General features: G+C 48.4%; 1 protein-coding gene across 2 annotated transcripts in view; it reads left to right on the top strand.

The window, feature by feature from the left end:
• The window catches only part of LOC309389037 (complement C3-like), a 213,395-nt gene that overhangs the window by 113,228 nt on the left and 77,766 nt on the right, over positions 1–22,401 (top strand). For both annotated transcript variants that reach the window (XM_081946931.1, XM_081946932.1), the window contains exons 27-31: positions 1,168–1,263; positions 1,943–2,093; positions 6,558–6,721; positions 15,368–15,523; positions 17,189–17,339. In XM_081946931.1, coding sequence (XP_081803057.1) covers positions 1,168–1,263; positions 1,943–2,093; positions 6,558–6,721; positions 15,368–15,523; positions 17,189–17,339 — 718 coding nt within the window. The remainder of the gene's footprint in view (positions 1–1,167; positions 1,264–1,942; positions 2,094–6,557; positions 6,722–15,367; positions 15,524–17,188; positions 17,340–22,401) is intronic.

The following is a 22,401-nucleotide window of genomic DNA, read 5'->3' as shown; positions in this document are numbered from 1 at the left end:
CTAGCCATATCAACATTCTTTTCTCTGGGAGTCAAGGACATTTCAACCTGCACCTGGAATGGTGTGACTGGGGGGCATCTCCAGTTGTGACAGTGGATTGATTGGACCATGTGATGGACATGTGGGTGCTGGGCAGGGACTTGAACTTTCATTTGGGTGGGGAAAACCTGGGAACTTTCAGATTCAGGTTTTCCCAGACATGCCATTATGACCTCCTTAATAAAGTGGAACTTTGAAGAACTTTGAAGAACCTCAGAGTCTTCTTTTGTTGGGGGTGTTACTTGGAACCCTGACATCGAACAGCCTAACTGCAGTACTGCATTCAAACAACTGTGCCACCACAGCTCTACCATTACCAAAGATAGCCTTGGTAAGATTTGGCTTAATGTGGGAATAGATCTCATGGAGGAATTTGAAGATGAAATCTGCTTCAAAGACAAAAGAAAACATAGAGCAGAGAAAAACAACAACATCAAAACAATATCAGATGAGGCTCTACAGAAGAAATTTAGAAGCAAATCTACACAGCCTCCACGCCCTGGTACAAGATGGTCCACTTGACATTTCCTGAGCACATGTCTTCATGCCTTCACTTGTAACATAGTCTCTCCATAGTTGAAACAACATTGATCTTTGTAATAGTCTATTTTAGGATGCTGCCCACAGACAATATGGGGCATGTTGATATGGACTGGATAGGTGGCTTGAAATGAGTGCTCTGTGTGGCTTGGATTATGTTCTTTTTCTGTTGGATCATCAATTCAGTCTGGTCCTGGACCTCTTTGCCTGCCCTCCACTCCTCTTTTACAAGAAGCATTAAAAGGACTCATTTCTTATTCTTCTACAGATTGACAGAATATTCATTCCCTAGAGTTTGCTATCCCTTGTTCTTACTTTCTTTCCCCATATAACATTATTAGGGTAGTTTAGAGCTACAACATGGCTACACAAAGTTGAATGATTTCCTCAAACTTCAGCTATTCAACAATACTGCATCTTGAATGGACAAACATGGATGGCCACTAGATAGCAGGCAGGAGATTTTTAAAAAAAGCATTAACTTTGCTGCTCCCCCATGTATTCCCTATGTATAATTACAGAGTAGCATTTATTTATTAACATTACTTTTGCCTTTTTGTCCCCGTCCCCCCCTCTGTTTTCTTCTAGGGAGGAGTTCAAGGTGCTGAACCAGAAGAATCTTTAACAGCGTTCATTCTGGTTGCGTTGTTGGAATCCAGATCAATCTGCAATGAATATATCAATGTACGTAATTTTGTGATTGGAAGTGGTATGAGAGGCCAAAATATGATCACATCCCTTAGGGGTTTTTCGATCATAGTATTCCATTTTCACAACTTCTTGGACCTAGTATTAGAAGCCTTCAGGCTCTCCAGCATTCCTCAAATTTGGAAGAAGATTTAAAAAGATCTATGCAGAAATGGTTTTTGCAAGTGGATCATGCAGTATTGCAGCTTTTACAGTGGAACCCTATTTAAGACATTCCTCATGAATTTATGTTCAACATCTCTTCCTGCCTAAAAGCCTTAAAATAACACACATGATGGCTAAATCTGCATTATTAGCATGTAAAACATACAAGCAGGAAGTGGCAGCACACATTTATTTTATTTATTGAACAAATTTATATGGTTGTCCAACTCAGAAGTAGTTGGCCCTGGCAAGCTTATGAGATTTAAAAATTACCTTATTAAAAAAAATTCATAACTTATCTGCTCCCCTCACTCCCATGGCAGCAGCAGCACAATCAAATCAACCATTTGATCAGTTCCATCTCCATTTGTGGTTCCCAGGCCCAATGACAAAACCATGTTTTAGCGCCTTTCAGAAAAGCAACTGTCATATCTCAGGGAAATTGTGTTCCATAGGGATGCCTAAAACATTCCTAATGGATCTCTTCTCTTCCCTCTCCCCTCACTTCCAGAGTCTAGAGAGCAGCATCAACAAGGCTGCAGATTATTTACTCAAAAAGTACGAGAAACTGCAAAGGCCTTACACTACAGCCCTCACAGCGTATGCTTTGGCTGCTGCAGACCGACTCAAGGATGACAGGGTACTCATGGCAGCATCAACAGGTACATATATTGTTTTGTTTTAAGAAGAAACCAGATGTGGTTGGGTTTTGAAAACATTCCACTAAGAAGAAGAATGAAGTAATCCTAGGAATATAAATAATGATGGATAGATTTTTAGATATTGCAGTGACAAAAATAAAATCAAGAGCCACATGCAAATGGGCACTTCTTTGCTTCTAGCTGCTTTCTCAAGAAGAAGAAATCAGTAAAAATAGATGAAAATTCTTTTTCCCGATTGTACAGGTTTATTGTTGAATTGATCTCCCAAAATTTGTGTCCTACCCATAGGTCCCCTGCTGAACTCTTTATCAAATATGAACTTCTAAGTGTATAGCCCGTAAATGTATTTGCTCTTATCATGTTTTCAGTTTAGCAAAGGAGACTAGAGACAAAAATGGAAATAAGTTGCTAATTTTTATTATGAATATTTGTTAATTTACAATATTTTGCTCTGATCTTTCTCAATATGTTTATAATGTAAATATATGCATTTTTTTACCTAGTAAATATTTATGGTTGTATTGCATTTTTAGTGATTTTCATAATCATATCTTGTTTGATGACTTTCTGTGTAGTTATTTCTCTTGCATTGACTATAACTGTTCTGTCCCGTGATTCCAATGAATATGCAGACACAGGCTTGGCTGTCTGCCACGACTAATTACATAGATAAAGCCACTCCTTGGCTAAGAGCCTAGAAAGTTATCTTCAAGAACCCCAGATTAAATTTACAGGATGTTTTCTCAACAGCTCGTATAATGGACTGCTGTTTCCTGCAAAGATTCCCCTCCCGTCGCTCCACCTATAAACTCTTTGGGAGGAGCCACACCCATAATTCCTTCTATGATGTCTTCTCCACAGCTGTTCCTTTCTCTTCTCAGCTCTATGTAAACGCACATCAGGGACAACCTCCCTCTGTTCCTCCTCACTGCTCCCTGACTCAGATGCCACCTGGTGGCCAACAGGACTCTCTAGTTCCTGCTCTGACTCCAAACACCCTCCAGAGTTTTCCTCATCCTCCAGAGCAGTCCCATAATGGTCTGAGCTGTCAGAGTCCACCAACAGCTCAGCTGGCCACTGCTGGGCCACAACACTATTCCTCACCGGAGGGCCCTTCCCCCGGGTCTGACGCTCAGGGTGTGGCTTAGCTGGGAATTGTTCATGGAAGGCCTGCACCAAAGCAAGTGCGTGCATGGCAGTCGCATCCTCCCAGGTAACATCCTCTGGCTCCCGGCCTTTCCATTCCACCAGGTATTGGAACCGTCCTTTCAGCCATCGGGAATCCCGAATCCTGGCAACTTCATACTCAGCCGGTGACTCATCGGCAAGGGGTTCCGGCTGGGGATGATCGGGTTGGCGAAGAGGACAAGCTGGCCATTCAGGAACAAGAAGAGATCGATGAAAGACTGGATGAACTCACATCGAACGTGGCAAAGTCATGTGATAGGAGACCGGATTGATGACTGCTTCAATAGGAAATGGGCCAAGGTAACAGTGGTCTAACTTCTTGACCGGCTGGTTTGATGGAAGGTGTCTAGTGGACAGCCACACTCGATCGCCCACAGTCAACGCCAGTGTCGCACGCCGAGACTTGTCCGTGACTCTCTTATAGTCCTCCTTGGCTTTATCCAGATATCACCGCACTACTTGATGGATCACCTGTAGTTCCAACAGGAAGTCCTCAGCTGCGGAGACTGGTGAGTCGATGGGTGTGAGGAGAAAGAACCGAGGATGATACCCCACATTGGCCAAGAAGGGCGTCATCTGCGTGGATGTGTGGTGTGAGTTTTTGAAAGAAAACTCCGCTATTGCCAGGTAGTCTGCCCAATCATTTTGCTGCTGGTTCACAAAACAGCACAGGTACTGTTCCAAGATCCCGATCACTTTCTCCGTCCCTCCATCGGTTTGGGATGGTGCACTGAAGACAAGCACATCTTGACATCCAAGGCCGTCATCAGCCCTTTCCAAAACTGAGCTGTGAATTGCATTCCTCTGTCCAACATGACTCTGTCAGGTAGACCGTGCAGCCTGAAAACATGTTGGATAAACATGCGGGCGGTGACGCGAGCTGTTGGTAATCTCTGAAATGGGATAAAAGGCGCCGTCTTCGTCAGCATGTCTACCACCACGAACACCGTGGTAAATCCAGAAGATGGAGGCAAGTCTGTCAGGAAGTCCATAGAAATGACCCCCAGGGTCTCTCCGGGGTCGGCAATGGCTGAAGCAGCCCTGGAGGGGCTCCCATCGCTGACTTGGCCTGCCGACACCGTACACAAGACGTGACGTAAGATTGTACGTCATGTCGCAATCGAGGCCACCAGAAGGTACAGGAGACCAGGTTCATGGTCTTGAAGAGGCCAAAGTGCCCCGCCGCAGGATTATCATGGCCCTGGGATAGAATAAGTCTATCTTATCAAAGCTGGCACATAGAGTCTATCCCAGTACCGCAAAAGTTCATCATTGAATGTCCATGGGGAGGCAGGTCCCACCTCTGACTTCCGTTGTTCCACCCAATCGTCATGCCGCTGCCCTTCCCATATCTGGGGCATAAGTCCACAGGCTCGTGAACCGCGGAGAAGCACTCAGGCGACTGGTTGTTGTTGCCTGGGGTTCCACCACTTTTGCATGAGAGGGACGGGGCCTCTGCAGCCTGGAGGGCTTTCCTGGACATGTTGCTAGTCCATTTGGGGCCTTGTTCTGGTCATGCCCTGGGCGGTGGTCTGGCTTTGGTTTTGGGGCTGGGGTTGGGCATGCAGCTGCGATGTGACCCATCTCCCTGCATCAGTAGCATTTCAGCAGACTTTGAGGGAGGGCCTGCTGTGGTGGCATGGTTCCCTGTCAGCTGGGTGGTTTCAGGTCAGGTTGACCTCTCTCTTTTGTATCCAGTTGCTCTCTCATGTCATTGGCATACAGCCTGCTGCTGACTTTTGTTGCTACTCGGAACCACTCAGAGAGTCAATTTGGCATGTCGCAGTATGCGGTTACATGGGCAATTTGCTTCTCCAGGCTTGTTCTGAAAAAATGCACCAGCAGCTGCTCTGGTAAACGGGGTAGCCTTCCTATGACCCTCCTGAATTCACGGATGTGCTCTTTGATGGGGCGGCTCTTCTGCTTTAGGTTGCTGAGTTCCTCTTCTGCATATGGGTCCTCCTCCACCTCCTCAAATCTGGCCTCTAGCAGTTGCAGGAAGTCATCTATGCCTTGCAGTTGGGGGGCTCTCCTCTTGTGGAGGGCTGCTAACCATTCCCTTGCTTCTCCCTCTAGCCCCTCTGTGATGGTATTCACCATGGCCCTGGGGGATGGGTAGAGGTGCCCATAGCATTCTAGGTGGATATCAGCTGAACCAAGTAATAGATCTAGCTGGTCTGAGTCCCTGTCAAACTTTCCCCTGAATTGGGGTAGATCATTCAGCCCTACTCCTCCAACCTCCTGTCGGTCTCTGTATGCTTGCACCTGATATGGCTGGCCGTCTTCCTCACCTCTAGTTTGAAGGGAAGGAGGGGTTTATCTGACTTGGGCAGCCTGCCTGCTGCGTGGGAGAGGCACTGGTTGCAGTTTTGGGCTCCTTCTCCTTCTATTGGGGAGAGGAGGAGGAGGGCTGCGCTCCAGTCTGCCTCTCTTCCCCTCAACAGGATCAGATGTCCCTCCCTTCTCTTTTGGGTGGCATGATGGCCCCTCATCATGAAGGGTGGTCCGGTCAAGACCCTCCCTCTGTTACACTATTACACTCTCCAGGGATTCCATCTGGGGCTTTGGGAGCCTGGCTTGTGCCCAGTCCCACCTCCAGTCCACCCTTGTCAGCTTGTTTGAGACCCTTCCCTGTATCTGGGGACTAGGGAACTCTACTTCAGCTGCCTTAGGGGCTAATTTCCACCAGTACTCCTTTCTTGCTTCTGTTGCTAGGAAAGACATCGCTGCTTGGCATTGCCGCATACCTCCTGTTGCCTGATTTCCCTCCAAGCACCCCAAATATGGGGGGGGGGGAGTGCTCAGAGAGCCTGGGATTCAGGAAACCCGGAAATCTTGATAGATTTTTAAAAGTCAGTTTCAGCTCAGTCGGTTTCGGACACGCTTTACACGTTGACAGGCAGATCCTTCAAATAACTTGGCTGTGTGCCATGTATGTTTTAAAGGTGATAATCATCACCTTGTATTGCATACAGAAAGAAAATGGACCCAGTGCAATTCCCATGGCAAAACAATATGATATGGGCAAAGCACCTGAAACTGCAACACCACTGAATTCTGGAGCAGTTGTAACTTCTGAGTGACCTTGAAAGATAGAGCACATTGAGGTAGTCCAGCTGGGAAGTGACCTAGGCAGGAGTGACCATAAACAAGGCCTCCCAATCCAGGAATGGGCACTATTGCTGCACAAGATGGATCGATGCAAAATCACCTTCAAGGTAAGTAACCAATATTTTCATCTGTTTGGCTTAATTCTGTTTCTGTGCTGTTTTTTAGGAAGGAATCGTTGGGAAGAACATAACGCTCATACCCACAACATTGAAGGCACTTCCTATGCCTTGTTGGCCCTGCTGAAAATGAAGAAAATTGAGGAGGCCGATGCCGTAGTCAGATGGCTGATAGATCAGAACTATTATGGGGGAACATATGGACAAACCCAAGTGAGCCTTTCTTTATTGTCACATTATGTGTATTGTCCGAATGCACAGATTACAATCTTTTGAGCTCTATTCTACTTTAGGCTTCTTAAAACAAAACAAAAGCCTGAATTGTTGCATGTTTCACCTGAAGAAGAGAAGGTAAGGTCGAGACATGATATCAGACTTCTAATATTTGAAGTGCTGTCATGGGGAAGAGGTTGTGGATTTATTCTCCATAGTGCCTAAGGAAAACCGTCCTGTTAGCATGTACAGCAAATTAACTCCTGGGACATTTTTCATTTTACCAAGAGCATAACTATGTCATACACTGGGCAGCTTGCTACATAAGCCTCTATGTCCTTCTTTATTTTTGGCCATCAAAATTGCCATAAAACCAGATGGAGAGTCTTCACAAATGCGAAATGCCCTGCTGCCGTCGTGTAGTAGTTCTGCTGTAGAATTAGAGTGCTTCGGCTAGCTGGGATGTAGATTTTGCTCCATTTCCATGCCAGCCTCTCTCTTAATGCCTACTGGTCTCTGTGATGCTGGAACCAGTCTTCAGACTCCAGGGATTCCCTTAGGGTTGTACCAGGTCTGTGGCTGAGTATTGAGAGATTGCTCTCTGCTGTCTCGTAACTGTGGGCGCCGCAAACTGGTTGGATGGGAGGATGGAGTTGACTACTTCATCTCAGGCACTATTGTACTGTGGCATGTGGGAGAGACCGTCCACCCAAAAATTATCTCCCCCTCTCCCCACCCCCGGTAGGCATCAGAGGATGAAGTTGAAATGACTGAAATATTGAGCCTACCGGACCTGCTTAGGAAATAGCTTCCATGGGGTCTTTAATGCTTCTATGTTCTTGTGGTCTTTCCTCATTTTGAAGGGGATTTTACTCCCTTCCAAGAACTGCCTCCAGATTAGGAGAGCCCACTGGACCATGTAGGCTTCCTTCTCCCAGATGGCCCAGCACCTCTTGGTCTCAGAAAGTTTATAAGATGTGTAGGTGCAGGGTTACAACTCTCCCTTGGCATTTTCCTGGAGTAGGACCAGAAAATCACTGGTGCCTACCTGTATCACAAATGGTTCATCTGGGTCAGAGTGTTTCAGAACCGGCTCTGCAACAAAGAGGCACTTTAACTTCTTGAATGTGGCTTGGTCTTCGAGCAATCAATGCAGAGACTTCCCAGGCTTGCGTCTCATGCCTTTCCCTGTCCTAAGCAAGTTAGTGATTGGCAAGACTATTTACATATGGGGATGAATTGGCGATAGAAATTTGCAAACCCGAGAAAGCTCTGCAGCTGTCTCCTGGTTCGAGGGACCTCCCATTCCAGTATTGCCTTCACCTTTCCAGGGTCCCTCTCCACTCCCTCCTTTGAAATTCAATACCCAAGTAGTCTAAGCTGGTTTTATGAAAGTCGCATTTGGATAGCTTTGCGTAGAGCTGGGACTTTTGTAATTTTCTGAGTACAGCCCTGACCAGCTTCATGTGCTCCTCTGGGGTCTTGGTGTAAGTTAATATATCGTCCAGGTACACCAACTCCTTTGTACAGGTGCTCATGCAGACCATCGTTGATTAACATGGCCAGCATTCACTGCAGGCCCAATAACATCAGGGCACTAGGACCTCTACCCTAGCTGTTATGGAGCAATGGTGCACTTACCATCAGGTTGTCTTCCCCTTTGCTGTTGATCTCATAGAAGACGGGATCCTTTTTGACAGGTGTTGGAGATTGAGGGGGGAACCCTACAACCTGCTGTCCCACCACATCTTTTTTTGTTTGCAAAGGTCTTCTTTTTGGGCTGGCTCGGGGCAGGGAAGTCTTGGCGCAAGGTACTCTGCTGCCCAGCACCTCCTTTTCTTCCTCTGTGGGTCAGTTGTTTCTCAGGAATCCATGAGATTGATTTTTCCTGCACAGTGTGCTCATGGTACTCCGCCAGATTGATCTCCATCTTTGTGGCCACACCACCATGCTTGCAAGTTGTATGGCACCCGCCCCTCAGGGTAGGCGGTTGTGATATAGCTCCTTACTCAGTCTGTCTCAAAATTGATAGACCAACATGTGCTCAGGCCAATCCCCCAGGAGGCTAGTCATGCTGCAGGAATATACTACTTCATCAGCTGCTTGCCTTGCTTCAGGTTTCATATTTGGGTCTCTGCGTGCTGAGTGGCCATCGGGTCTTTGAACCACTCTCACAGGATCTGCATGAAGGCATCCAGATAGGCCAGCTCCAGAGCCTCAGTGTCATGGATGGATACACGGGGCGAGTCCTTTGGTTACATTCCCCCATAGTGCTCCATGTGGTGCTACACCTTGGGGAGGAAGTGAGTTAGATTGTCTCAGTACACATCAAAGCGGGCCACTAGGGCAGGTGGTGGCCACTCTTCCTGACATCCTGGCAGCAGCCCAGCCATGGCCACTGGTGCATGTGTGGGTACTCCTGCTGCTGACGGAGCCACTGGGATCACTTGCTGCTGTGCTGACAGTGGTGTGGCAGGTACTGCCTTGGCCAACCCTTGGACCAGCATCCCAGTCACACTTTCTAGGGTCAGGGTTGTCGACTTTCCTTAGCTTCTTTGTTTGCAAGCAGTAAGAATCCCTTTGCAAGTCAACCTTGACAACTCAGCTGTTAGAACAAGGCATTGAATAGCTGCTATAGGACTTGACGAACTCTGATGGACTGAAAGAAACTATAGGTTCTCCTGTGCCCTGCTTGGAGAATCCAAGCATGGGTTAACTTTTGCCTTGAGACTGAGTTTAAAAAGTCTTGGCCACACCTCCACTGGCCAGAAGAGTACATTTTTTTTAACTCAGCCAACCTTCAAGAGACGTAAATAATTTAACTCTAGCTATGCAGGTTTTGTTTTATTATCGTTTAATATTGTTACGATAGTTTATTATAGTTTTATTACTTTCCTTTTCCTTTTGGATTGTGATCACAGAATTGTTGTTTGCTACTTGGCTGCAGGTCAGTGTGCTGGTTTCCCCCAGTTTGCTGGCTCGAACCAGGCGTGCTAGGGGAAGCAGGAATAATTCCTTGCTCCTCATTTGGGTTTGTTTGAATTTGTTCGCACCGTGGCATTATCAGCAGCTGGAGAATCTGCCTGATCACTTGGGCCCAGCTCCTTTGACTGGACTTTGGTCTTTGGCGAGGTTGGTGGAACCAGTACGCTGGTTTTGTGCTGCCATATACAGCTCTGCCACTGTGATAACTGCAAGGTTAGTCCGAGCGTTGGAGCCAGTGCACCACTCCGGTTCCGTTTTCTATGGTTCGAATTTCACACCCTTTTAAATTCATTGACGGTCGCCATTTTAGATGGAATAATACAGCAACCGCCAATTTGAATGTCAAGAGGAGCGTCTACCATTTTGAATGCCGGAAGGAGCAACGGCAGTTAATTTCAGTGCCAGGAAGTGGCTTCATTGCTTTTACCATTGTGCCGATCGACTCTGGGCAGTGCGGTCATATTTTCCGGAACTCTTTAGAGTAGTTTTTTCCACCACTCTCTGCGATAACAGTCTGAGCCGGAATCTGTGAAGAGGTTTGGAGGGGGCACAGCAGTATTGCTCCGTGCTTCCAGAACAGTGCAGTTGTTACCGAGCCAAGCTCCCTGTTGCTCAGGGTCCCTCCTGCTCTCCTCCACCCTATGTCAGTGGGCCTGATTCTAGATTCTACACAGGAGTTAGTAGTCCCTAGGATGGCTGATCATTCCATCTCGGGCAGCAGCACAGGAGTGGAGGGTTCCCCTAGACCCCAGGCTACATCAGGTGATTCCAGTGCCAGGTAAGCTTACCATGCGGGGCACCTCCACCAGATCCCAAACAAGCAGATCGGTGGCTCGGGCAGCTACAACTACTGCCGATAGAGATGCCAAGGGAAGGTATAAAAACTCCAGGAGGGCACAGGCCAGCCGCTCCACTCTGGCTTTAGCCTTAGAGACTTTCTCTTCCAATTCTCAGCCTAGTTCACCCCCAGCTCTGGACACACAGGGATGGTCTCCTGATATCACCATTCCCCAGGGGCTGTTAGTAAAGGAGGTTGGGTTGGGGGCCTGCTTCCCTACCCTGCCTCTCAGAGGTTGCTCCAGCCTCCAAACATACAGGTGTACAGCACCGGAGGCCACCTTCACCCCCACAATGGCTCCGCCTTGAAGGGGGGCAACTCCTGAACCTTCGTAGGGAAATTAATGACCTCATCTCGGCAGCAATTTCCCAGGGGATTGATAGTGAATTGCAGCACAGGGGACAGGCCTCTAGGTCGCATACCTCAACCAGGGCCTTGTCAGCACCACTAGAGCCTCCTTTGCCTGCTCATTCCCTACCCAGTGAGGATTCACTAGCTGGGGAGGAAGACTTTGGCGACCAGGAGTTATCGGAAGACAAGAGCTGGATTCCTGAGAAGCCTGCCATTTGGGGCCTTTTTCACCCCGCCTTGTTCAAGTTTTTATTATTCAAGGCTAAGACTACAACTAACACGGGGGGTTCTGCCACCCCCGGTGGTACTTCTCTTGGCTTAGATCCTATGGAACACCTGTTTGTGGAGCAGGTTCCAGAGCAAGAAACTATACCAGCTCCCAAACTGTTCCTGGATGTTATACAGAAGCAGTGGGCCCAGCCCAACTCTACCTGCCCCTAACAACAATGACCGGAAGCTTTATAGTTCCAGCCCAGATTTGGAAGGTCTATTTCAGGTTCCTCCCATGGATCCCTTAGTAGCGGCCCTGGCTTCCCCAGCCATAGTACCTTCAGATGTCTCTGACGGGTTGAAGGCGAAGACCATAAGGCAAAGATGACACTTCACAAGACACATCAGGTGGCTGCTTGGGCTTTGCGAGCAACCACTTTGGCGTCGTTCTTTAATAGGACCTTTCTGGTCTGGCTTAGATCAATTACAGGCCAGGATTCCCCCAGAAGACCTCCGGCTCCACCAAGATATTAACAAGTTGGTGGCAGTTGTAGAGTTTTCCTCAGATTCAACTTTTAACTCTGCCAAGTTTGCATCCAGAACAGTAGCATCTAACATGACATCTCGTCACCTCCTGTGGCTATGCCATTGGCAGGCTGTCATGCGCTCTAAGTGGCGCCTAGCATCCACACCTTTCAAGAGCGGTGCTCTATTTGGGGAGTCCTTGGATCCCATTCTTATAGAAACTAGGAACAAGTGCAAGGTCCTTCCCCTTCCCCACAGGGGGGCTCATCATAGGGCCCAACCTTATTTTCAGCACCAGTCCCTTTCAGTCGGCTGACCAAGGATATAGCGCCTCCCAATATTCTTCCTAGTACCACCGGCTATACAATCAGGGGTCCGACAGTTACCAGGAAAGGTTTCAGGACAGGTCAGGGTTTCGTGACAGGGACAGGCAACAACAACCACAACAACAGTCTCAGACCAAGTGGCCATTTCAGGGGTCAGTTAACCAACCTTTCTGCCAATATAAGTGACTCCCATTCACATCTTCCCTTTGGTTGCCAACTTACTCACTTTGCGAGCCAATGGGAAGCGACCACCGTGGACGCCTGGGTTCTCCAGATGGTGAGGCTGGGACTCACCTTGGAATTTCTAAGCCCCCTCCCCCTGGGGCATTTCATCAGATGCCTCGTCCCCAGGTGCTAGGTCAAGAGAGGTCTCATGGAATCCCAAGATTCAATACCTGTTGGACATCCTAACCATCGAACCAGTTCCATTGGGGCAAGAAGGAAGGGGATTCTACTCAATCCTCTTTCCGGATCCAAAGGGCTTGAGAGGGTGGAGACCCATTTTAGATTTAAAACAGCTCAATGTGCATCTGGCATATAAGCACTTCAAGATGCAGTCCCTAACATCTATCTTGGGCTGTATCCGCCAGGGAGACTGGTTGACTTCCATAGATATTAGGGAGGCTTATCCCCATGTACCCATCCAGCTGTCACACAGAGGTTCCTAAGGTTCCACTTAACAGACAGACATTATGAGTACAGGGCTCTTCTGTTCGGCCTGTCATCTGCTCCCAGGACCTTCACAAAGCTGCTGGCAGCAGTCGCAACATTTCTATGGTCGTTTCCAGTCAGGATGCAGTGTTATCTCGACAACATACTGATAGAGTCATCATCCCCAATGCACGCACATCGAGACCTACACATTACGATACAAGTCCTCCAATAGCATGGCTTCTCTGTGAATCTTCAAAAAAGTCATCTCCAGCCTTCCACCAGTCCGCTGCATCTGGGAGCTGTGATCAACTTGACAACATGCATCGTCTACCTTTCTCCAGACAGACAAGCCAGCATCCGAGAGTTGGTGAGTCACATATTATTACTGAGGTCAGTGTCCTTAGCGGTCCTCTCCCAACTCCTCAGGAAAATGATCTCCTGTATAGACATTGTTCCTTGGGCGCGACTACCCTCACAAACCCTTCAATGGTTCTTGCTCCCATCCCAGAGGTCCCGCACCAGCACATCCAACACCAAGGTTTGATTACCGCACAAGGTGATCCAATCCTTGACCTGGTGGAAATCCCCTACGTTCCTCAAGGGGTGCTTTTTCAGGAAGCTGCAATGCATCACGGTGACAATATCCTAATGCAGCGCAATTTCTCCAGCAGAGTTATCAACACAATTCAGGTGCCCAGGCATCCTTCCACCATGCGCATATACAATGCCACTTGGGCTGTGTTTTGTAAATGGTGTCGGTCTTGCCAGTTGGATTCCAGATCTGCCTCTGTACCACAGGCATTGGAGTTCTTACAAGATGGACTAGACAGGGGGTTGACTCCTAACACCATGCGTCTTCAATTGGCTGCCCTATCTACAGTGATTTTGGGCAAGGAAGGCCGGACTCTTGCCCATCATCCATGGGTACAGACCTTCTTGAAAGGGGCAGCAAACCACAGGTCGCCTGCACTACATCGCTTCCCCACCTGGGAATTACCCATAGTGCTAAGGTTCCTACATCCACACTGTTCGAGCCACTTTGCATCATCAGCCACAACTCTTAATGCTCAAGACTGTCCTCCTCGTGGCCATCACCTCTGCCAGGAGGGTTTCTGAACTTGGAAGCTCTGTTGGTATGCCCAGATCTATGCATATTTCATTCTGACAGAGTTGTTTTATGGCTCGACCCCTCCTTCCTGCCCAAAATCAGCTCATGGTTTCACAAGGCTCAGGAGGTTATTCTCCCAAACGTCTGCCCATGGCCTATCCACCCACATGAGAGAAGGTGACACTACATCAGCGTGAGGAGGACTCTGCTTCGGTACATCAAGCGCGCAGCATCCGTCTGGAAGACAGAATTGTTATTCGTCTCCTTTCAACCTGTGACCATGGGGGGGAAGGTGTCATCCAGCACCGTGTGACATTGGTTGAAGACCTGCATTGCTCAGGCCTATGAGATCCAGGCCAGGCCAGTACCCAGACATATAATGGCTCATTGCACCAGGATTGTGGCTACCACCGCGGCCTGGGCAACACAAGTTTCTGTAGAGAAGATATGCAGGGCGGCGACTTGTTCATTTCCATTGCCCTTTATTAAACATTATAAACGTGCTTGCCTCTGACGAGGCATAATTTGGGCGACATGTACTGCAGAGGGTCATTGATGTTCCTGCGACTCCGGACTGTTCCAGTGCCCGCCCTATGCTTTGGCATATCCCATGCTTGGATTCTCCAAGCAGCACCCAGGAGAAAGACCATTGGCTTACCTGAATGGTCGTTCTATGTGCGCTGTGGGAGAATTCAACCCCACCCTTGTGGATCTTTGGTCCAAGGTCTGTGGGCTACTTACCTTCAAGTCTTTGTTCCAGGACTTACCTTATTTCCATCTCTCAGTTTGGCTGCGCCTTTGTAAAAAATTGCACTCTTCTACCCAGAGGAGGTGTGGCCAAGACTTTTTTAACTCAGTCTCAAGGCAAATGGACAAAAGTTAACTCTTGGTTGGATTCTCCCTCAGCACACATAGAATGACCATTCAGGTAAGCTAACGGTCTTTTCACTTCAGCCATCTGTAAGCTTTTGGGGGGACACAAAATATCCATAGGAGAAAAGATCAGGGTGTATTCTTATATGGTGGATAGAGAATTGTTTATCTCTACTTGGTTAGCAGGCAAGTGCATGAATGTTTTGATGTGTAGGACAAAGAATATCTTTTGAAAGGAATTTTTACCTGAGGATTATCTAGGGTTTATGTTCTTCATCCATGCTGAAATTAAGGGAATCAAGGGAAATCTCATCCATAGACTTCCTATTGTCCTAGATCAGGGCTGTCAAATTCCTGGCCTGTGGGCCGGATGCATCATGTGCTGGCCATGCCCACACGTGGTTTAGTGAAGGGAGGAGAATCCTGATATGTTACGTGACACCACTATGACGATATGAATTTGACACTCCTGCCCTAGATCATTTAGTTCTACAGATAAAAGACTCTTTAAAGATGTATGTATGTGTATATAAGTCAACTCTTCTCTGTTTGCTCGTTCAGTTTGTAGTCCATCTTCTCATTTATGATCAAATGGTCTAACAGACAGTTGTAAAAATTAGAAAGATAGTTTGGGTATTTATTGCAGCAAGCCCCATCACCATGTTCTTCCCTATGTGTCAAACATTTATTTCTCTGATAAAATACATCACTGGATTTTCAGTTCCTTTGTGAGACACTCCAAGACAATCTTATTTTTTTTCCTTCTCCCGTTCCAGGCAACAGTTGTGGGGTTTCAAGCTCTTGCTGAATATCAGATTCAGAAGCCTACCCAGGACTTGAATTTAGATATTGTTATTAAGCTGCCAGAACGAGAAGTACCTATAAACTACAAAATTGATACTACCAATGTTCTCCGAGCCCAGACGACAGAGGTACAGTACTTCAGCAAGTGTATTTATTACTCCTTTCATTGGAAATAATTACTTTGGTGTTTTAGGTTCAAATGCATCTTTTTTCAAGAACTCAGAAAAACTATACAGAATTTAGTGAAACAAGAAAGAAGACCTAAATCAGTTCTGCCTATTGGAATTGTGGTGGTTGGAGATTAGCCCATGTTCAAGCATCAGATCAGAGGAGACTGGTTTTTTGCTTCTGTGCATCTGCAGAACAATTTGTATTGCTCTGTGCATGCCTGCACAGCAAGCACGCATGATACGCCCACGAGTGAACCGGCAGTAGTGACTGCTGCAACCCACCCCTGGACTACTAGCTTCTTTGTCAACATACAATGTAGTTTTAAATGGCTTCCCTTTCCTCACACAAAGCTGCAAAAGGCTGTATTTAAGACAATATTGCAAAATTGTGTCTGTGTCCAAGAATTGTGCACAAGAACTATTCCTAGGAAAGGGGTCGTAATGGCTCTAAGGAACTTTTGGAGAACTTTGCAACACCTTCACAATTGCTATTTGCTATTTCTGATATTGCAGAAGCAATTTAGAGCCAATGTAGATGTATGATACTAGTAGAGTTTAAATATATTTATATCAGGAGTGGGTTGTTGCCGGCATTACTGCCGGTTTGCTGCACGCGCGCTTAACCAACAACTGTCTTTTTTTGGTTTAACAATGAATAGTTTCAAAAATGGCAGAAGTGCTTCAAAAAGGGGTAACAGGCAGAAGTTACTGAAGAGAGCCTCTTTTAGCTAATACAGATAAAAATCCCTTAAATTAGTTAAGAAATGAAATGACTTATTGTCCATTTGAAAAATAAATTCCAAACCAGCTGCTTTATCAACAAATAAGTGATTGCAGGCCTGTCCCATCTCCCCCTCCCCCGGCTCACCAGATGCTTCGAAGCACGGCTCCTGAAACTATTTGCAGACTGCTGCTGTATCTTGTGGGGTGATTCTAGGACTCTCCCTAATCAACTAAAGGAATGGTGGTTCCTTCTGTTAGTAAGTTGAAAAAAGGGGACTTTTCTCTGAACATGGCTGTCATTTGACATGTCCAGAGAGCCTTCTCTCTCTGGATTGGTGTTTTTCAACCCAGCAGGCACCTGACAAGCAAAGTCAGTTGAGCAAACCAGATTCGCTTAACGGCTGCAGTGATTTACTTAACAACCATTGTAAAAAGTGTCATAAACAGATTTCAGGTGCTTGAAAGTTTACTATGCAAATACTATGTAATTGTCAAATGGCTTCACTCATAATTTATATATAATTTATATTTATACCTTCCTGTTGCAGAAAATTAAATCCATTTATTCTACTACATTATATTACTACGAAGTTACACATACATAGAAATTGCAAAGATTGGTGCACAATAATTTGATTAATTTTACATTCATTGTAAAGTGGAATGAAACTTCCACTTCAGAAAGTGGAAGGAAAGGAGTTTTCTTTATGATTTGATTTTGTTGATCCCTTCTTAATATAATGTTGTTTCTTCATCCAAATTTTTTATTTGGTCTTTTTTTATATTTTGAAATCTGTTCCACCTCTAGCTCATATCAGGTTACAACAAATGCAGTCAAGTAAAATCAAAATAGCCAAGGAACTGCAGTTGATGGTCATACTAACCCTGATTGCTTTTCAGACCAAACTCAATGAAGACTTCACTGTGTCAGCATCAGGTGTTGGAAAAGCAACAATGACAATTTTGACAGTCTATAACGCACAATTGCAGGAAGATGCAAATGTTTGCAGCAAATTCCATCTTGATGTTTCTGTTGAAAATGTCCAATTGAGTAAGTTTGGCTTCCCAGAAATAGTAGATTGTAATGAAGTTTTTTGGGGGGGGACCAGAAATAGTAGATTGTAATGAAGTTTTTTTGCACCTCCCTTTGAAGTGGCAAAGAGGAGTAGGAAGAAGGATGGCTCCTTCCCATTCAGCCCAATCCTCTGGGACTCCCTTGCCCTTCACAGGACAGAGAGAGGAGGCCCACCCACCTCTACCCAGGTCAGGCCACTGGAGGAGGCAACACACACCTTCCACTGTGGCCAAGCTGCATTTGTAGCCACATCCCAGCTGGGGAGGAGCTCCAGCCCCACCCGCATCTAGCATCCCACATCCCACTCAGGAGGGATTGAAAGGGGAGCACTGTCCTCTAAATCCAGGCTTTCTTGCACATTTAAGCATGAAGGGTACTTAACATTTTTATTTTTCCTCAAACCGAACCATTTTAGCTTCTCACACCACACAGTCTCTATTTTTATTTTTAGCAAGCCCTTCCTCTCCAGGGACTAATGAGGCACACACAAGGTCTCTTTTGAGGGAAGGGGCTACCTGCCTGCACTCTCCCTGTGTGGCTTCTGGTTGTGACTGGACCTCACACTCCGCTTTCGGCTCTCCTGAGTAAGACATGGGACACTGGATGCAGGTGGGCCTGGAGCTCCCTCTTAGATGGAACACAGCTACAAATGCAGCCTGGTTGCAGAGGGAGTGACTGCTGGATGGGTTGCTGCTGCTGCCGCCGCCGCCACTGCCTCTGCTGCTGGATGGGCTGTGCCAGGCAGACAATGCCTCCTCCGGTGGTGTGACTCAGACAGGGATGGGGTGGGCCCTCCTCTCCCTGCCCCACAAAGGCCCAGGGAGCCACGGTGGGTCAGGCTAGATGGGAGGGAGCTGTCTTGCTTCCTGCCCCTCTTTGCCGCTTCAAAGGGAGGCACATTTAAGTGTACATCATAGTGAAATGCCCAGGGGCAAACGTCCTTCAGTGAATTTCCCAGGAGAAGTGGGCGGGATAGGAGTGCTGATGGTCCATTGCCAGGGAAGGAGTCCGAAGGGCCCACCAACCATAAACACAGTTGGTGGGTCAGTTGTGGTGGTGGGGCCCATGAAGAAATGGGTGTGAAATTATGGCTATTGCAAATTGTCCTAGGACCTAGACCCATTCTAGACTTAGTTTTGTCAAATAGGGATAGTGTTATGTACCAAGAGCGTCCACCAGCAGGTGGCGCTCGGTAGCTCGACCAGCAGCTCGCCCCTGATTGGCCCAACCGAGCAATCTCTGTGGCGGAACAATCCAAGTGCTCCTATTGGTTGCCGGTCTGACAGCTGTCAGTATAAATAGCTGTCAGCCCGGTATGTTCTTGTTCTGTTGTACTAGTGTTCAATAAACAGTTAACCGTTTCAGTAGCCTCTTCGTCATTTACCTCAGAACATAAAACTGGCGACAAAGGTTGGCGAAACTGACCCAAGACCATCGATCTAAAAATGACGACCTCTTCGATGTTTTCGCCGTTCCGTGTGGAGGCAGAATCCTGGGAGGCATTCGTTGAGCACTTCGAGTGTTTCCTGCTCGCTCACGATCTTACCAGCCTCACGCTAGAAAGGAAAAGAGGCATTTTCCTCAATTACTGCGGACCTGAAATGTTCGCGACCACTCGAGCTCTCTCAGCTCCGACTCCCGTCCATACAGTGCCATGGGACACCCTGATGGCTAAATTAAAGACGCATTATGAACCTGCTCCCTCCCGTTTTGCTCGGCGACAAACCTTTCGCCACTGCATCCAATTGGAGGGACAATCCATCAGCCACTACGTGGCTGCGCTCCGCGCGGCTGCAATACCATGCGAATTTTCTGACCTAGATGAAGCTCTTCTTGAGCAATTTATTTACGGGCTCAAGGATGTGAATCTACACCGCTGTATTCTCCCCCGTTCAGACCTCACTTTAAAAATCACCGTTAACGAAGCCCGCGCCTCAGAAATGGCTGATCAGTCCACCCCTGACTGTCGCCGTTTACCTCAGCCTCTACCTACGGGCCTGCCGGTGCCAACGCCTCAAGTTCACCACCAGCAAGTTTCCCCATCATTACAATCTGAGATTGACTTCGCTATTGACCGCCTGCAAACACTGACCCACAAGGATGGCCGTTCCTGTCTCAGTTGTGGCGGCCGTCACTCACGCTCCACCTGCCGTTTCCGTGCAGCCGTGTGCCGAAAATGCGGAAAAAAGAGGCATTTGGCTTCAGTATGCCGCTCTCCTGTTCCTGAAAACCGGCCTCCTCCTCAAAGTTCTGCCTACCGCTCTCCTGCACCGGCCCCACCAACCCGCCGGCTCAACTCCCTGTCCCTGGGAGACATCGAGGAGTACTCCCCTGAATGGGTTGTCGACTCCTCCTCCGCTTCTACGGGAGGTCGTGGTAAGCTGCACCTCTCCATCCTCATCGAGGGACGCCCTTGCTCGATGGAACTTGACACCGGCTCAGCCCGTTCCATCATGTCCTGGCAAACGCTGTCTTCAATTCTGCCCCATTACCGCCTTCCGCAGCTCGCCCCTGCAAACTGCCGTCTGCGGGACTATCAGGGCAATCCTATTAAGCTCCTAGGCTGCGCTACTCTCCAAGTCGCTTACGGCTCGTTCTCCGGCCGCCTGCCTCTTTTAGTGGTCCGAGACCCTCTCGCCTCTTTACTGGGGCTCGATTGGTTCAGGGCTCTGGGACTGTCCATAGCTGGCATTCACTCCACCCACTATGCCTCTCTTCCTCCTAATATTTTTTCCTCTCTCCTATCCGAATTCCAGGACATATTCTCACCCACCCTGGGTTGCTACACTGGTTCCCCTATTTCTCTAAATCTTGACCCGGCAGTCGCTCCCATCCGTCTCAAGGCCAGGCGTTTGCTGTTCGCCTTGAAGGTGAAAGTGGATGTCGAAATTGACAAACTTCTGGCCCAGGGTGTGCTCCAACCCGTCGACTTCTCCCCTTGGGAAACCCCTATCGTTGTTCCCTTGAAGTCCGACGGATCCATAAGGATCTGCGCGGACTTTAAGACAACCTTAAATAAAACGCTCCAAGCCCACCCCCACCCTCTGCCTGTCGTCCAGCATGTCCTACATACCCTGGGACCCGGCAAAATATTTGCTAAATTGGACCTGGCGCAAGCATATCAGCAGCTCCCTGTTGATGAAGCCACCACACTTGCGCAGACCATCGTGACGCACCGCGGGGCCTTTAAATGACGCCGGTTGCAATTTGGCATCAGCGTGGCCCCAGGAATATTCCAAGGGCTAATGGAGCGACTGCTCCATGGCATTCCTGGGGTCACCCCCTACTTCGATGATGTCCTCATTGCAGCACAGGACGCCCCTACACTAGTCAAAACCCTCCGCGCTGTCCTTCTTAAATTCCGCTCTGCTGGTCTTCATCTGAAAGCCTCTAAATGCAAGCTAGGGGTTCCTGCCATAGAATTCCTTGGATTTCTCATCGATAAAGATGGAATCCACCCCTCCCCCTCAAAGGTTGACGCCATTCTTTCTGCACCTACCCCCACTAACAAAGTTGAGTTGCAGGCCTTCTTAGGTCTCCTCAACTTCTACTCCTCTTTCATCCCTCACAAGGCATCCCTAGCGGAACCACTCCACCGCCTATTAGACTCCTCAGCGCCTTGGGTTTGGACTGGCCGCGAAGCGCATGTGCTCGCGGCTGTCAAACGGGCTTTGACAGCTCCCCCTGTTTTAGCCCAATACAACGAGGCCCTGCCACTGCTCCTAGCGTGCGACGCCTCCCCCTTCAGTGTTGGCGCTGTGCTGAGACATGTTTACCCGGACGGCTCCGAAGCCCCCATAGCCTTCTACTCCCGCACCTTGTCCAAGCCTGAGCGAAACTACAGCCAGCTGGACAAGGAGGCACTGGCCGCCATCGCGGGAGTAAAACGCTTCCACCACTACCTCTATGGGCGGCCCTTTACCCTCCTGACCGACCACAAGCCACTACTAGGTATTCTCTCAGGAGACCGCCCCACCCCGCCCATCCTCTCACCCCAAATGTCACGTTGGGCAGAATTTCTCTCTGCTTACACCTACACATTAACTCACAAGCCAGGCCTCCACATGGGTAATGCAGACGCTCTGAGCCGCTGCCCCTTGCCACTTCCAGTGTCTGACCCTGCTCCCACAGAATCAATCTGCCTCCTGGACGATCTCCACCTTCCTGTGTCCACTTCGGACATAGCCCTGTCCTCCCGCTCCGACCCTACCTTGTCTAAGGTCATCACTTTTGTTCGCAGTGGCTGGCCAACTACCCCTATAGACCAACAAGTCCTTCCTTTTTATCGCCGCCGCACCGAACTGTCCACCATCCAAGGCTGCTTACTATGGGGCCATAGGGTGGTCATCCCTGCCTCCCTGCGCCATGCAGTGCTGACCCGCCTCCATGAGGGCCACCCAGGCATTGTCCGTATGAAATGCCTGGGTCGCAGTTACGTCTGGTGGCCCTCCATGGATGCGGACATCACTGCCTGGGTGCAGCGCTGCTCGCCTTGCCAACAAGTCTGCGTGGCGCCTCCCGCCGCTCCTTCCCGAGAGTGGGAACAACCTAGGGCTCCATGGAGTCGCCTCCATGTGGATTTTTTGGGCCCCATTGATGGCACCTCTTTTTTCCTCATCATAGACGCTTGGTCAAAGTGGGTGGAACTATTCCCCATGCACTCCACCACCTCCTCAGCCACCATTCGCATTTTGGATACCCTATTCACGACCCACGGCCTGCCCGACATCATAGTATCAGACAATGGGCCCCAATTTTCCTCCCAAGAATTCCAACATTACCTGCAACGTTTAGGCATCCACCACGCCCCCGTAGCTCCCTTCCACCCGGCGGGGAATGGCATGGCAGAACGCGCTGTGCGCTCCGCTAAGGAATCCCTCTCCCGCATGTCCTCCTTGCCCATGCATCTCCACGTGGCTACCTTTCTATGTTGCCAACACACCACCCCATGCCCGATCACGGGCAAAGCCCCCTCCGAACTCCTTATGGGTCGAAAACTCCGCACTACCCTAGACCGCTTGCACCCGTTCTATTCTTT

This window comes from Natrix helvetica (genome assembly GCF_964273705.1).
Source record: "Natrix helvetica genome assembly, chromosome: 1".
Taxonomy (NCBI): domain Eukaryota; kingdom Metazoa; phylum Chordata; class Lepidosauria; order Squamata; family Natricidae; genus Natrix; species Natrix helvetica.
Note: the sequence above shows the minus strand (reverse complement) of the source record. Positions and strands in the feature narration are given on the sequence as shown.